The 17745-nt window shown below is 35.1% G+C and overlaps 1 protein-coding gene across 1 annotated transcript in view; it reads left to right on the forward strand.

Moving 5' to 3' along the window:
* GUCY1A2 (guanylate cyclase 1 soluble subunit alpha 2) overlaps nt 1-17745 on the forward strand; it is a gene marked incomplete at both ends in the record, with an annotated part of 320738 nt that overhangs the window by 76180 nt on the left and 226813 nt on the right. The window contains one exon of the mRNA XM_080711024.1: nt 713-1431. Coding sequence (XP_080567150.1) covers nt 713-1431 — 719 coding nt within the window. The remainder of the gene's footprint in view (nt 1-712; nt 1432-17745) is intronic.

Consider the following 17745-nt stretch of genomic DNA (forward strand, 5'->3'; position numbering starts at 1 on the left):
CCTTCTATCTCCAGGCTACACTCCCAGACCTATTTTATACTTTTTTTTAGTTTTTGGAAACAGGGTCTCTTAAGCCAGAGCAGCTGGTTTTGAACCTGCGCGATCTTCCTGTCTCCACCTCCCAAGCACGGGGATTACAAGCGTGCGCCTCATAGTAGATTTTTAAGGCCATGAAACTACCATGTGGGATACTATAATTGTGGGTATATTTGTCAAAACCCATAGGATGCACACCATCGGCTGAGTACTGATATAAACTATAGACTTTTGGTGATATCTGGGTCAGTGTTGGTGTACTAATTATAAGAAGTACACTCTAGTAGGTGATATTGAGGATGGGGAATGCTATGCATGTGTGAGGGCAGAAGGTATATGAGAAATTTTTGTACCTTCCACTTAATTTTGCCTTAAACCTAAATTAGTCTGAACCATAATCTATTTTAAAACAAACAAAACCGCCAGACTTGCTCATTTTCATTAGTATCTCAGAAACATCCAAATGGCGAACAAAAATTTACTTTTTCCAATTAAAACTTAGAAATTTTTATGTGGGAAATTTTATGTGGGAAATTCCTATGTGGGAAATTTGTGGGCCAAGGGAGATGCTTCTTGTTTTACTCATTAACCACCTCTTGTGATAAGCATCTTAAAAACTACATATCCGGCTATTTATATATGACTTTGCTAACCTGTACTTCTCATTTACCTTCAGGTTTGAAGTTTGAGGAGATTCAAGAAAGATTTGGTGAGGAATTCTTTAAGATATGCTTTGATGAGAATGAGAGAGTCCTCCGAGCCGTAGGTGGCACCTTGCAGGACTTCTTTAATGGCTTTGACGCTTTGTTGGAACACATTAGAACTTCTTTTGGAAAACAGGCCACTCTGGAGTCACCATCATTTCTATGCAAAGAGCTTCCTGAAGGTACTCTCATGCTCCACTACTTCTACCCTCACCAGGTGGTGGGGTTTGCCATGCTGGGCATGATTAAGGCTGCAGGAAAGAAGATCTATAGCCTGGATGTGGAAGTGGAACAGGTTGCAAATGAGACGCTGTGCTCTGATGGTTCAAACCCAGGCAATTGTAGCTGTCTTACTTTCCTTATCAAAGAGTGTGAAAACACTAACACCATGAAGAACCTTTCACATGGGACCTCCCAAGTTCCTGCAGACCTCCGAATCAGCATTAACACCTTCTGCAGAGCCTTCCCTTTTCACCTGATGTTTGACCCCACTATGGCAGTCCTTCAGCTGGGGGAAGGCTTAAGGAAGCAGCTCCGGTGTGACACTCACAAAGTGCTCAAGTTCCAGGACTGCTTCGAGATTGTTTCTCCAAGAGTCACTGCCACCTTCGAGAGGGTCCTGCTGCGACTGTCCACCCCATTTGTGATTAGGACCAAGCCTGAGGCTTCTGGAACTGACAGCAAAGACAAGGTAAGTAGCTGTGAACTTGAGATGAGTGATGAGAACTAGTAGCATGGACGATTATTTTAATAAATCGCTTGCTGGCCATACTTGTAATTATTTAGGCAAGAGAGCTTTAAGTACCATTTGGAAGATTACTGGTCCCTGGATGTATGTAAAAAGATTTGGCTCTATTCCCAGCCATTTTGCATAGTGTCTGCCTCATTCATTAATATATTTCAGTACATACAAAGAAGACATTTATTAATACTAACCATAGCAATTACAAAATTATAGAACTCACTATAATATTATAAACTCATGAATATTTCTACTGATTGAAGTCAAGCTAAAAGAAATAGAAAGACTAATTTCAACATTACAGGCTTTGATTGCTTTATCTTTAAATAAATATAGGTAAAACGCTAGCTATACTATAAATATATTCTGTTCTAAATTTTATTATCTAGGAATATCTGGTTTACATCCAACATTTATCTTAATATACTAAATAATGATCCTCCCAGAGTTGGAGATTGACTATCTCAAGATTTCTCTTCTAATTAAATTTTGGTATTGAAATAGGTACATTCCTTTAGGATATGTTCATTCCTTGAGGGAGTCTAGTGAATACTAAGTATCTTTGTTATGGATTTTTTAGTAATTTCTGGGAAATCTGGGTTACAAATGATAAAAATGGAAAAAAGATGGCAGACATAAATCTGAAAATAGTTGGGTTTGTGCAAAATTTTTGCCCTTCAGATAAAATATTAAAAAAATTAATATTAAATAACAAAATGCAAAGAACAAACAGCTATCACTATTTTTTATCACTTTCAGTGATTGAAGGGGAAATAGTGTTAATTTTTATAAGAGATATTTGAATGTATAGTCATTCAGTTTCCAATAAGTGTATTTTGAACATTTTCTATCAGAATAAATAAAGTTATTTTAGGATATTCATCATTTTACAAGAATTTTTGGGAAACTATTAGCTATAGAATAGTTTCCTCCATTTGGAAATGTGAGGCTACTATGAGCTAAAGGAAGACTTGCAAAAATAATAAAAATTCATAAGTGAATAACCTATACATATTCTAGAATGTCTGCAATGATAAATGAACAAATAGCCTCCTGAAAGCAGAGTCGGAGATGTTTTTAAGGAATTTATATAATGTTTTTATTTATGAGACTGCCAATTTTGTATATTCTTACTGGTGCATCATAATTGTGCCTCATAGTGAGATTAAAAGTCATACAAAGAAACATGCACACAGGTCTTGTTATTTCCCTTCAGGACCCCCTGTTACTCACCACTCCCTGTACCTAATAATTAGACTGGTTCTGATGAAAGAGATATCGCTAGTTTTATAAATAACTTTCATAATTTTGAAGTTCAATGAAGACATTTTAAACAAAGTATTTGAGAAAGATGGAGTGATGTACATTTATTCAGTATGACTAAGTGACTTAGGAAAATCATTTAGTAATATTTTTATCATATAAGTACACTGACTTGAAATTATCTAACAACAGATCTGGGTTCAAATTTGTCACATTTAGATATTTTAGCCTGAGAGAGTTATTAGTGTTGTTCCTATCAGATTACACAGAGATATTTTAGCAATGTTTTAATGTACAAGTTATATATATGTTCAATAATTACTTCTTGGTTTTTGAAGCCTTTGAGAAGGGAAGATACATGCTACATGTGTATTTTTTGTACATTTGTAATTGATTTAAAACTGTAATTCTAGCTGTGTGTGTTTGTGTGTGTGTGTGTGTGTGTGTGTGTGTGTGTGTGTGTGTGTGTAATTGGGGGTTGAACCCAGGGGTATTCTATCTTTGAGCTATACCCCCAGCCCTATTTTTCATTCTTAATTTTTTTTTTTTTTGATGGTACCGGGGTTCCTGGAAGCCCTTCTACCTCGGGGCTACACTCCCAGACCTATTTTATATTTCAAAACAGGGTCTCGTAAGCCAGCGCGGCTGGCTTCGAACCTGTGAGATCCTCCTGTCTCTGCCTCCCAAGCGTGGGGATTACAAGCATGCGCCACCACGCCCGGCTTTTATTCTTAATTTTTTGAAACACAGTCTCACTAAGTTGTGAAGGGCCTAAGTAGCTGAGGCTGGCCTCAAGCCTCTGGTACTCCTGTCTCAGTCTCACAGTTACTGGAATTACAAATGTGCACCACCATGCCCGGCTATTCTAGCTTTTAATTTAGAGAGTATTAAAATGGTCAGTTCTGTTTGGCAGAAATTCAATATTTGGGATGGAGTGTTTGAAGCATTTTTGGCCTTAATAAAGTATTTTTTGAAAATGTACCTGAACTAGAATATATTATTACCAATGTTAATTGCTTCATCTATTTTATAGATCCGAGACAAATCCATTCAATTTAAATTTATAGCTTTAGATTTACCCTCCTGTATATCTCATTTGGCTTGTATTTCTATTTAATTTGTATATCAGGGTAAGAAATAGGCATAATGGAGAGATGACTCAAATGTCAAGGCCCCCTGCCAATTCCAATAATAAGGAACTCTGCTCATTGAGAAGATGCAATTACCATTTAAACATATTTGTGGCAGTTTAAAAATAAAGCAATAGCTGGGTTTTTAGTTAGAAAAGGATAGTAATCTGCCTGCTCATCCTTATATTTATAATTCTGCTTGCTCACTGGGTTTGCCAGAATGGGACGTTTGGGAGGCTCTGGTTGCCCCAAATTGAAAGTGTAGTTGGTTGCCCCAAATTGAAAGTGTAGTCAGTAATGACATGGAGTCTGAGCCAGATGAGTAACATTTTTGAATCGGTATGTTACTGAATTCCCAATATGTTTTTACTTAAAACGTAAAAAGAAGAAAGATAATCAGTCTTTAAAATGATGATGTTGAGAAATTTGACCTTGATATGCGTTGTTTTTCTGTAATAGCTGGTATTATTAATAGATAAATTTATACCACTTGAAGCCTCTAATTTTAGTTGACTTTGATGAGAAAGTACCATTTAAAGTAATTTAACATATTTAATTCTTAGGCTAACACTTTCATTATTTAACTGTTTTTTTCTAGGTACTTAATAAAAATGAACCATCACCCTTGCCATTAAAAAGTAAAAGTCAAATTAGTCATCAGCCATATGACAGTAAAATCTTTTCATATTGAGTTGAAAATGCTTTTGGGGGGCATTCTACCTTCAATCCAAGCTGTATTCCCAGACTGGTTTTATTTTTTACTTGGAAACAGGGTATTGCTGGCTTCAATTCAATAATCTGGAGGTCAAATGAGGCTCTACATGGCTTGGCCAGGGTTGGGTTCCATCAGTGGGTTTCCTCTATATCTTTTCTATGTGCTCCTTCATGTCTCCCATCTCCTCTCTATTTTCTTTTTTCCCAAATGACAATTCTATGTTTTCATCTCTTTTTAAACTCAATGTCCTTTTTGTCATCTTTCCTTATCAAATGTCAAACATTAAATATGAATGAATTAGTCAATTATGTAAAAAAGAAACAAATGCACTAGCAATAATGACTCAATCAGAAATCCATACTAATTTGTACTATGAACTCTTTTCAGTCATCTAAGTCTAATATTGTCCTGAGAATTGGGAGATTTCTTAAAGAGATCTTTTGAGTTACAAGGTATTGTGGTGAATTTGAGAAGAATTTTTTGTACTCCAGTGAGCGGTTTGGAGGTTAACATTTGGTCATGCAAACCTAACCTCTTGAAATTGACTTCAGGGTTCCTTTGTATGGAATGAAGCATGTTTGTTGAGTGGATTGTTAGAAATTATGGTAATGGCACAGAACTTCCTTCCCTCCATTGTAAGGTTATGATGTGTGAGCAAGGAATCAATAGACTGGGGAAGAGGTACTTCTGACTGCCCTGGTTTTCATAAGTTCCTTTGACCTGTAAGCTCCAGTTTTATCCATCTAGATTTTAAGAAAATTAGATTAAAAAATTATATTTCTTATCCTTTACAAGTCATTCTTGACATATGTACATTTCCATGAGATCAGTTGATCATGAAGCTTTCTTTTACCCCTATGATTCAATGAATTTGGATTCATTTCAAAGAGTGACGGGCATGGCTATCAACCATGAAGAACTTATCCTATTATCAGGACTGAGTTAAAATAATTTTCCGGCTTTGCTAAGGTTTACCCTCCTTATCTGGAGTCTCTCTGGTATCCCTAATATACACTAGTTTGGGCATATTAGAGAAAACATATGTCCCTTCCCTTTCTGTGGTTGGCTGATCTCACTTAACATAAAGTTCTCCAGGTCTTTCCATCTTCATGCAAATGACATGATTTTCTTCTTCTTTATAGCTGAGTAGTATTTCCCATAATTTTGCAATCCATTCATCTGTTGATGGAGACCTAGGTTGTTTCAGTATTTTGGCTATTACGAATTGTGCTGCTATGAACATGGGTATGCATATGTTACTGTAGATCTCTGATTTCAACCCCTTTGGACAAATAATGGAGGGGAAACCTCAACAAGGCTAGAATGGAAAGACAGGAGAAGAAGAAGGCTGAAGTTGATTATGGAAGAGCTACATCTGAATATGTGTAAAAGTATAAATATAGCATGTTTAACCTGGACACTCATTATTGGGAGGGGTGTGAAGGGAAGCGGGGTGAGGGGGGAGAGGGCACCAAGCACAGTCTGAATGTATGTCATTTTTAATATGTTCCACATAAAAATAAAAAAATAAATTAAAAAATAATTTTCTGTCAGCTTAAGTAGCCTACCTTAGAAAGTTATCTGTGAGGGTTAAGTGACTTAATCCATGTATTTAGCATCTGCAGCTCCAGGGATGAGTGCCAAATAAATATTATTATTATGCCCACTGTGTTATTGTTAATGTTCCTTTCACCTGTGATGTTCCTCTTACCCATTACTCTACTCACTTGTTTTTGCCTTATAGAAGAAAGTACTGGTATCAGTAGGCTTAATGATTTCATAGAAATATCAACTTCACCTAATATCTTCACAAAACAGGGCTTGAATTCTGATTCTCCTCTACTTAGTAAGGACTAGAAGATCACTTGTCCCAAATTTTATAAGAACTCTGTTTGGATTTGTTTATATTATTGCTGTCTTAGAATCTCTGGTCTCCTTTTCAGATCCATGTAAGTTTGGGATCAAGTTTTCATTACATGTGTCTTCTCGTATCTTCTGTGTTCATTGTTTGGGGCATTTTCTAGTGATTTCCAAAGTAAAACAGACAGTTAATTTAGGAATAAACTGAAGCAACAGTGGATTTTGAAAAACTATACATAACATAATTAAAAAAAATTGTTGTTGTTGCTTAATAGCAATGCTTAAAAAAAACACCTTAAAATCACCCTAGGAGGCCAATATTTGAAATACATAATTCCTAGGACAAAAAAATAGCATTTTATTCATTTGTTTCTACCTTAACATTGAAGAAAATCATATTTAGAAAATTCTCAGAATGCTGAGCATGGTGGCACATGCTTGTAATCCCAGTACTTGGGAGGCTGAGACAGGTGGATTGAAGGTCTACAGTCAGCCTAAGCTATTTAGTGAGGCACTCCACAACTTTGTGAGGCTCTGTTTCAAAAAAAATGATTAGGGGTGTAACTTGGTGGTGAAATGCCCCTGGGTTCAACCCCTAGTACCACCAAAAACTACTCAGAAATATGATTGCATTTATCCTATTATTAGAAGCTAAAATAAATGCTGGGAAATAACTTTCAAAGAATAAGGTAGGGTAAAACCTCTGATTTTCTGTGGTCAAATCTGTTTACAAAATACTACTTTATCTCTTTTAGACAAGTGCTTATATTTTTATGACATGCTAATTAAAATAAATATATTTACTGTTCTTTTCTTTTTTAACTTTGTCTTTGAATCTAAAGTGTGCCTCTGTGTAAACAGCTGTAGTTAGTGCTCATTTTAAAATATTTATGGTTGATAATCTCTGCCTTTCAAGTGGATTATAAATTCACATTTAATTTTCTGTAATGATCTGGTTAGATTTTACATCTATAACCAACCTTCCTCCCTCCCTCCCTCCCTCCCTCCCTCCCTCCCTCTCTCCCTCCCTTCCTTCCTTCCTTCTGTACTGGGGATAAAACTTAGGGGTAGTCTACCTCTGAGATATGCCCCCCCTTTTTGGTGGTACTGGGGTTCCTGGAAACCCCTCTACCTCTGGGCTACACTCCCGGACACCTATTTTTTATATTTTTATTTGGAAACAGGGTTTCTTAAGCCAGCGAGGCTGGCTTAGAACCTGTGTCATCCTCCTGTCTCTGCCTCCCAAGCTCGAGGATTACAAGTGCCACTGCACACCCAGCTTCCTTCCCCTTTTTAAGACAGAGTCTCACTAAGTTACAGAGGCTGGCCTTAAACCTGTGATTTTGCTGTCTCAGCTTCCCAAATACTGGGATTATAGGCATGCACCACCGGGCCTGATTTACATTTTTTTTTCAGAACTGAGAGTTGAACTCAGGGGTATTCTACCTCTGAGCTACACCTTTGACTCTTTTTTTTTTTTTTTTAATCATTTACTTTGAAACAGGGTCTCACTAAGTTGCAGAGGGCCTCACAAGTTGCTGAGGCTGGTCGAAAACCAACCTCAGCCTCCCAAGTACTGGGATTACAAGCCTGTACAATTTGTTTTCTGTATGTCTCATATCTATTTGTTTCTATTTCTTCAATACTTTTATATTAAACAAATATTTTTAGTATGTCATTTTAATACTCTATTGATTTCACAAGTATAACTTTAAGTAATTTATTAGTACTTGTACCAGAGATTAAAATAAATGCTGTAATTATCACAATGTTTTTCAAATTAACACTAACCTTATTGTTGGCAGACTATAATAATTTTTTCCTGTATAGCTCCATTTTCTCCCCCTTCCCTTTTTGTAGTAATATTTTACAAGATGTTAATTATATGTAATGATTTTTATAATCATATATATTAACCATATACATATATGATTATATATTTTAAAAATGAATTAGAAAAAAGAAAAATATATTCAAATGCTCTCTTATATTTATCTACACATTTACCATTTCTGGGGCTCTTTATTTCTTCCCAGTGTTGTTTATTTTATTGTTGTTATTTATTCTAACAAATGAAGTAAAACAGTGATATAAGAGAGCGAATGGCCTGGGTTGAAGAGAATGATGGGGCAAGGGAGACCTCAATGAGAGGTTGATATGATCTTTGTAAAAGGAATAGTTAAGGCTCATGAATTTCTCTCAAATCCTAGCAATTTATACTATTCCAAAAATGGCTACTTCACTGCACCATTTGACGTAAGTGTGCTAAACATTCTTTCTGGGATAATTAGTTTAACTTCTTTATTTCATTTTTTTTTCTCTCCCACTCCTTCCCCTCTCTCAGAAATATATAAATATATATGTATAGGCAATATATTTATTATAATAAATACATATTAAATATGTAAATTAACATTAAAATTTAACTATATTTAACATATAGTTAAATATGTATTTAATACCTGCATAAGTAAATATGTGTATTTTGGCTATTGGAGATATTAAATATGTATTTTTAGTCTAATATTGGATTCTTTTTAAAAGGTTTCTGTTATAAAACATAAAGTTTGGCAATGCAGATCATTAAGAGGAAAACACGTATTTTTATGATTAATTTTTTGAAATAGCCACTGATAAAGTTTTGGTATGCACCTTATTTTAGTTTTTCTTACACATATCATTAATTATGTAGGTGTAGATAACTGGATTTAAAATAACTGATTTCCGATAAAAATATGTTAGCAAACCAATGTAGCCTTTACATTTTTTTCAGGTTTTCTTAAATACTGAATTTAGTTATTTTTCTACATCATATTTTCTCTATTCAGTAGAATTCTAACATATTTTGGCACATATAGTACTCTCATCTTTGTTACTTCCTTTGCAGTTTTCTTGTAAAACTTTCAACTTAATCCTCTTTTAAAAATGTTTGTTGAGAAACTTCTGTTCTACAGAAATGTATGTCTAAACTTTAGTGGCCAAAACAATTCATATATTTCAGCATCTCCTTTATTACACTGGACTTTATCTTTTTCTATTGACAGATTAGGCTGAAATGACATCTTTCTCTGGATAGATACATTTTTTTTCTGTTTTCATATGGTACCCCAGCAGATGCAGTTGAACCATGAGGCCAGTATGTACCTTTGGCTTCTTTTTGTTCCCTCTGAACAACTGAACTAGGTGGGCCAATCAGGTACTCCAGGAATATTTCGGAAATGTTAATGACACATCAGCATTATTATGACATCACCAAAGGATTCATCACCTAAGAGAACACCAGTAGTAGTTGTCTCAGCAACCTCTGTTCTAGTTCATAAAAAATGGACTCCAGAGCCCGATCAATCTTTGCTTTGTTATCAGTGAGAGAAGAGAGTGTAAGTGGTTATGGCAACTCCTTCTGTCATCCAGAAGACAGAAAAAGATATTGGAGGTATAGCAACATGGTACACTAAATTTTCTTTTCTACTTTATTTGTCATGTGTATTTACTCTTCAGAGATTCTGAGATTTGTTACAATTGAGTTCCAGAGCTCAGACCACGACTGGACCCTTGATTTCCATTGCAACTTTTAAATCATGATTTAAAGTGCATCATCTTTTTTTTGCAAATAGTTTTTCTGATATTGTCTAATCATTGTATAATTGAAATAATCAACTCTACATGTGCTTTGCTCAAGAACCATCCTTGAACAAGCACCGAAATTGTGTTGAGAAGCCATATTGCATGTGACTATGAATATAATGTCTGAAGCAGTACTTAAGTTAGAATCCTGTCTCTGTTTAGAGCTTCTTTTCTTCAACAACCTGATGGTCAGTGGGTCTCTCTTGTTCTCTCTCATTTCCTTGCAAAAATAACTAGTGCGATTTTCTGTCTTCCACAATTAGGTTTACTTCTTGTTTCAATCTTACCCCTAAATTTTCATTTAACATTTTCTTGGTTGTCTTCCTCAGATTTAATCCTTAGTTCTGAGTAAGACTGACTCCTTTTGTTAAATTTTGTTATCAGTCATTTTTTGAGAAAAATGTCAAAATATAGTATGTACTTTTAAAAGTACATGCGATATGTATATGCATATGCAATATGTATATATATGTGTGTGTGTGTGTGTGTACGTATGTGTGAATGTAGGTATGTGTACATTTTTCCAGGCACTGTTTTACATGCCTTTTATGAAAATATTCATAAGATAGGAGTGGAAAATGCCTTCATAAGGAGATAAGAAGAGGAAGAAGAGATAAGAGGTAAGAAGAGATAAGAAGAGAAAAGAGGAATACTATTTTATTTCAGTAGGCAAATCTAAAATCAAAGAGTAGATGTTATAAGGAACTTGGATTGGTTAAGGATTAAGAGAAACTTTACAACTATTAGAGATATTAAAAATTGGAGTGAATTTCCTTGTGATATATAGTGAGCTACACAAGACTCAGAGATTTAAAAAGAAATTGAATGACAACCACTCAGGCATTACATGGGAAACCCAAACTTCTTAAGGGTAAATAATATTACCACATTGCTTTTATAATACTCGTCTCAGGAAATAGAGTTATTACCTGTCTTACATACTTCTGTGCTCTTATGAGGAAAAACTTCAATTTCATTTTATCAGCATAGTGGATATGGTTTAACTTGAAGAAGTAATGACCTGGGAGAATATGGAGAGTTATAAAAGCTGTACTTCTCTTTAGCAATTCATGTTTCCCAAAAACTTAGTATGTGGTGCTATTCAATGTTCAGTTTCTTTGAAATGCCAGAGAACTGGGGTAATATATGCATACCTTTGTTCACAGCAGCACAGTTCACAATAGCCAAATTATGGAACCAATCTAGGTAACCATCAACAGATGAAGATTGCAAAATTATTGGATATACACACAATGAAATTCTTCTCAGCTATGATGAACAACAAAATTACACCATTTGCAAGAAAATGGAAGGACCTGGAAAACATTGTTAAGTGAGTTTAGCCAGTCACAGAAAGTGAAGGGTTGTGTGTTTTCTCTAAAATGCGGAAGCTAGGAAGTAATCAGGATACTAGAGGAACTTAAGCTAATGGAGGAGAAACCTCAGTGCAGCCAGAGAGGTGGTCTACAGAAAGGGAAGAGGGAACAGTGAGGTTCATTGAAAGAATAACTGCCAGTGAGTATGTGTACATATGTGAAAATACCACTGTCAATTTCAGTACTCTGTCTGCAGTGGGGGGAGAATGGGGAGGCAGCCTGGGCGAGTACCAAATGCTGTGTGCGTTTATGTCACTATCAACATGATTTATATTATCATATGAGACTATAATGCATCAATAAAAGCATGTTCATAAGGGAATCCCACTTATATGAGTTCTGAGTTTAGTAGTCAATTTCTACTCCTCCAAAATGCAACTAAAATTTGGTTTATATATTATGAATAAGCCTAGTAAAAGCTGTTTTTAGAACATTTTCAAGCCGGGCACGGTGGTGCACACTTGTGTTCCCAGCATCTGGGGGGCTGAGACAGGTGGATGGCAGTTCGTGCCAGCCTCAACTACTTAGTGAGGCCCTTTGCAACTCAGTGAGACCCTGTTCCAAAATAAAGAATAAAAAAATAGCTCGAAGATAGACTGCCCTTGGGTTCCATCCCCAGTACTGCAAAAACAAACAAACAAACAAAATCCAAAACATTTTCAACTTGAGGGGTGCTTTATAGGAAAGCCATTTAATTATGGTTTTTAATATTTATGAAAATAGATCTTTAGAAAATGCTGAAAATTGTTTGGGAATGCACTTTTTTCGTCTTTTGGTAGTGGGGATTGAATCCAGGACCTTCAAGCCACACCTCAAAACTTTAAAAAAATATATTTTGAAACAGTCTCTCACTAAGTTGTTGAGAACCTCCTAAATTGCTTAGGTTGTGCTCAAACCTGCCATCCTCCTGACCTACATCCTAAGTACTGGGATTACAGGTGAGTGCCACCACACCTAGCTAGATATGCATCTTTAACAAGTTTTCTTCTGGTTTATTTAGTTGTTGGAAAAAGCTATTTTAAGCCGGGAGTGGTGGTGCACACTTGTAATCTCAGTGCTGGGGAGGCTGAGACAGGAGGATCACACAGGTTTGAAGCCAGCCTCAGCTACTTAGGCTCTCAGCAACTTAGTGAGACCTTGTTTCCAAATAAAATGTAAACTGGGAATGTATCCCAGAGGTAGAAAGCTCCTGGGTTCCATCCAAGTACCACACACACAGAAGGAGAAGGAGAAGGAGAAGGAGAAGGAGAAGGAGAAGGAGAAGGAGAAGGAGAAGAAAAAAGAGCGAGCCATCATTTCTTTTACATAGATAGAGATTGACCACTTCGTATATAGATATGTTTCTATTATACTTTGAAAATATGATTCTGAACTCTTGGTTCTGCTTCATAGTATTTTTGTGACAAATTTAGTATAATTGATTATATTTTTTTTTCTAAAAAGAATCAGTTTTTTTGGGGAGGTATAAGGGATTGGATTCAGGGGCACTCTGCCACAAAGTTATACTCTAAGCCCTTTTTATTTTTTATTTACTTATTTTTGTGGAGCCAAGGATTGAACCCAGGGGATTTCTACTTCCGAGCTACACCCTCAGCCTTATGTTGTTTTTTATTTGGAAACAGGGTCTCACGAAGTTACAAAGGGTCTTTCTAATTTGATTAAGCTAGCTTTGAACCTGCAATCCTCTAGTCTCAGCTTTCCAAGTACTGGTATTATAGGCATGTGCAACCATGCCTGGCTAAAATCAAGGTATTTATGTTTGGATTGCATGATGATTTTTTTTTTCTTGTCTCTGAACTAAAGACTATGTGTTTTCCATGGAAGGTCAGGAGTCAAGAACCTGACCTCATTTACAAAAGACAGAGGAAGAAAATTGATCTCCAAACTCTTTGTCTTTGAAGGAGAGGTCAAGAACCATATTATTTTGTCAAGACAGACACATCTGAGATAGTGTTGATATTAAGGATGGACAACTTCTTCAAAGGCTTGAGATTTAAGTTTACATTTCTTTTCATTCCACATTAGGAAAAGTGTGAATGAATCACTCCATGTAAGGATATGGAGAACTTACCCTGTGGATTTAGAGTACCCTGCATTTTATTATCTTTTTAAAAAAAATTTAGATATCATTATTAATTCAATAAGTGTAGATCTAATACTAGAATGTCATAAATAAAAGATGGAAAGAAATTTTTATAACCATTTTTCTGAAAACCTTCAGAGGAATATGTTGAGAGTTTTACCACATGAATGGAAAAAAGATAAATTCTTCATAAAAACTTTTCTGCAGTATGAAAAGGAGAACTTTTATGGATTTTTCATAGAAAACTTGTTAAGTATTAAATTAAAAATTTTTTTGGTGAGTTGTAGTCATCTTTTGTTGTTTTGTTTTTCTTTTTTCTTTTTTATTGGTGCATTGTATTCATATATATTTTGTTGTTTTTTATTTTTTAATTTTTTATTGGTGTATTGTAGTTATACATCTTAATGGGATAAAAGATAGCGGAGTATATATGCACACATCACTCAATTAGCCCTTACCTAGTTCCCACCTCCTTCCCTTTCCCTCCCTCCTTCTCATGCCTGGCTTAGTGATTGACTTTGATATGTTTCTTAAAGTACATCATGTGCTTTAGAAAATTTCCCTTTCCTCTCCCTCCCATCCCCTCAGTTTGGTTGCCTTATTTGCTCATCTACAGAATCTCCTTTATTTAGAGTTTCTCCTGTTACCCATTTCTCCTTAGCTTTCACATATTAGGGAAAGCATCTGATTTCTTAATTTTTGTGACTGACTAATCTCACTTAGCATAATGTCCTCCAGTTCCATCCATTTCCCTGTAAGTGATGTAATTAGGTTTTTCGTTATGGCTGAGTAAAATTCTTTTGTGTACATATCCCATAGTTGTTTTTTTTTTTTTTTTTTTTTTTTTTTTTTTTTTTTTGCGTGGTACTGGGGGAGAAACCTAGAGGCTTTCTGCCTCCAGGCCATACTCCCAGACCTTTTTTATATTTTATTTGGAAACAGGATCTCACTAAGTTGCTGAAAGTCACACTAAGTAGCTGAGGCTGGCTTTGAACCCGTGCAGTCCTCCTGTCTCAGCCTCACAAGCGCGGGGATTACAAGCGTGCGCCACCAAGCCTGGCTATCCCATAGTTTTATAATCCATTTATCTGTTGATGAACATCTTGGCTGGTTTCATAATTTGGCTATGGTGAATTGTGCAGCTATGAACATAAATATGCATGCATTAGTTTGGTAGTTTGGTTTCCTTTCTTTTGGGTAGATACACAGAAGCCATATTGCTGGATCAAATGGTAAGTTCATTCCCAGTTTTCTTAGGATCCTCCATAATGTTTTACAAAGTGGCTGCACTAATTTGCAATTCTACCAACAGTGTGTTGGAGTTCCCACTTCTCCACATCCTTGCCATACATCTTAGTGGAGTACAAGATGGTAGAAGCATATACTAAAAATTCTTATGCTGTTTTGATTTCCTAGGTAGATTATTAGTTCTTATTATCTTTTTTTTTAAATTTGTAAACAGGGTCTCCCAAACCAGGGAGGCTGGCTTCGAACCTGCGCGATTCTCCTGTCTGCCTCCCAAGCACAGGGAATACAAGCCTGCGCAACCACACCCGGCTTATCTTATTATCTTTAGTAGAGTAATTATAAAAATCTGTTTTTTTATTGTTTTGCCATCCTACTTCGCTATGTAGTTTTAGAGACTTTTTCTGTGAAATGTTATTTTTCATATAATACTTATATTCTATATAAGAAAAAGATTTGTGAAGTTTAGAGATCTTAATTATCCAATTTATAGAAATAAATAGTATCTAAAATAATATGTATAGATTCTTTTCCTATAATATTTATTTTATGAGATTATGTACTTAAGAGATTTTACATTTAAATAAGTCAGTTTTTCCGTATAACTTTTTGAACTTGAAACCACAGTACTAAATTACAGAAAAGAATGAATAGACTTGTCAGTGCTGGAGAAAAAGCCTTCTAATTTGTTTTTCCTGACAAGGATCATTTGACACTGTTAAGAATGTATTTGATTTTCTTAAAAGAACATTATCTCATAAACTTTATATGTGACTTGATATCTTTAGTTTTTCCCTAAACATTGCTTTCAAGAGATTCACTTATACAGTGTGACCTTCTGAACACTGCCAGTGTTAAAGTTACAAGGTTCTTTCTCACCACTATCAAATAACAATTTAAAGTAATTTAATTTTAAAAATGTGTTGAGCCCTCTCTTAAATTCTAAATATAGAGTCTATGTATATTTACTATTTTACTCTCAACCACTAATTTGATAATTCTAAAGGAAAGCAATGATTTCTGTGGGTCTGGTATGGATTTTTTCCTAAGTCTAAGTAAGGCTGAGATCTCATGTTTCCAGAAGAAGGAAAAATATTCTCATAAATGTCCAAAGGCTTCTGTTATTATGTTCACATGAATGGAGTATTTTATTATACCCCTAACTTCTCCTTTAATAATTCTTGATTTACTATGCTTCAGTTTTATTTACTTTTACAAAGCTCTCATACTCGTGGGCGAGAGGGTTACTTGGGTTAATTTATGATTACATATCCTTCACTTTCTACTCCAAAGAATATGGCTTCCTTTGAAATTTTAAATTTATTTTATATAAGAAACTTCATTTCCTTATTTTACTTGTATTATCTATCATTGTTAGCATTAAATATTTTGATAGATTTTCTTTTTTTGTGTAGCTGAATTGATTGTGATATGATTTTTAACATATAGTAAGTTTCAGTGTAATTTTCTTTTCTTTTTTTTTTTTTTTGCGGGTCTGGGGATGGAACCCAGGGGCATTTGACCTCCGAGCTACACCTGCTGCCCTATTTTTTATTCTTTATTTTGAAACCGGGTCTCATTGAGTTGCAGAGGGCCTCACTAAGTATCTGAGGCTGTCCACCAACCGTGATCCTCCAGGTCTCAGCCTCCCGAATGCTGGGATTACAAGCGTGCGCCACCACGCCCTGCTCAGTGTAATTTTCAAAAAAACACTTTATGACTGAGAAATGTTTGAGTTCAAGAGGATGAATTTTAAAGGTTGGATATCAAGCCAACTACTAACTTATTTATAAACTATTAGTTTATTAGAGTGGACAAGGTATTTTTCTTTAACTTTAGTATAAAATGTCAAAAATAACTGTTCAACTTGTCAAAAATTAGGCTAGAAATTATCACCTAAGTCTATAGTCTGTTTATTGTCCTATAAGAATTAATTAGAGCATTTAAAAATCTATAATTATTTATTTTAAAGTAGAAGCCCGGAATATCTCTGACAAACTTTACCCGTTTGGAGCTGAGGATAATTTTAAACAAGTTTCATGCTTCTTGGTATGGAACTGACTGGAAGTAGGGGAAAGCGATAAGGAACTCTGCAATTCTATCAGTGATGTGCAGACTGAAGGTATGTTGTTACCACAGTCATTATGGTGGATTAATAGTTGATTGAAATTTTAAAATAAAGCAAATTTCTCTAAAATTAGTTACTTCTAGTTTCTGGTTGAAAGCTCTATCTATTTTTATAATGATTTACAGAACAGGCCTTTTGAAAACTTTCTCAGGATTTTAATGGACTGAGAAAAATAAAGTGAAAAATATCTTAACAAGCTACATAATTGTGTCTTTACTTTTTATTGGTGCAGTATATTTATATATCCTAGTGGAATTAAAAGTGATACGAATATACATACACATATCACATGCCGTATTTCCCTCTACATCCCACCCTGAATCCCCCTTTTCTCTCCTCATATATGTTAGTGAAGTTAATAATGATACCCTCATATGTAGACATAGCATTATTTTAACTGTTTCCTTCCTCAAGCTTCCTTTTACCCCTCCTTCCCTTCCTTCCAAATCCTTTCCCACTATCTTACTGTTTTTTCTCCTTATTTATCTGAAGTCCCTTTGTTTCCTATTATCTCTCTAGCTCAGTATTTTTTCTAAAGAACTGAAGTCCAAATACTTGCATACCCATGTTTCTTGTAGTATAAGTCACGGTAGCCAAATTATGGAACCAAACTAGGTTACTGAGACCTGCTTTTTAGTTGAAGAAGCTGAAGTACAAAGAGGTTAAGATAGCTTTTGCAAAGTTCTGTAGCTGAGATTGAACCTGTGCATAATGCACAATATCTATGACTATGACGTGTTTATGGGGATACAGATGTGGTCCTTCAGAAGATGCCCTAGGGCTTCATGTGGGCCAGTCCCATCTGTGACCAATTTTAATCATGTTCTCTCAAGTTTCTA

The sequence above is a fragment of the Muscardinus avellanarius genome (assembly GCF_963383645.1).
Source record: "Muscardinus avellanarius genome assembly, chromosome: 1".
In the NCBI taxonomy this organism is placed as follows: Eukaryota; Metazoa; Chordata; class Mammalia; order Rodentia; family Gliridae; genus Muscardinus; species Muscardinus avellanarius.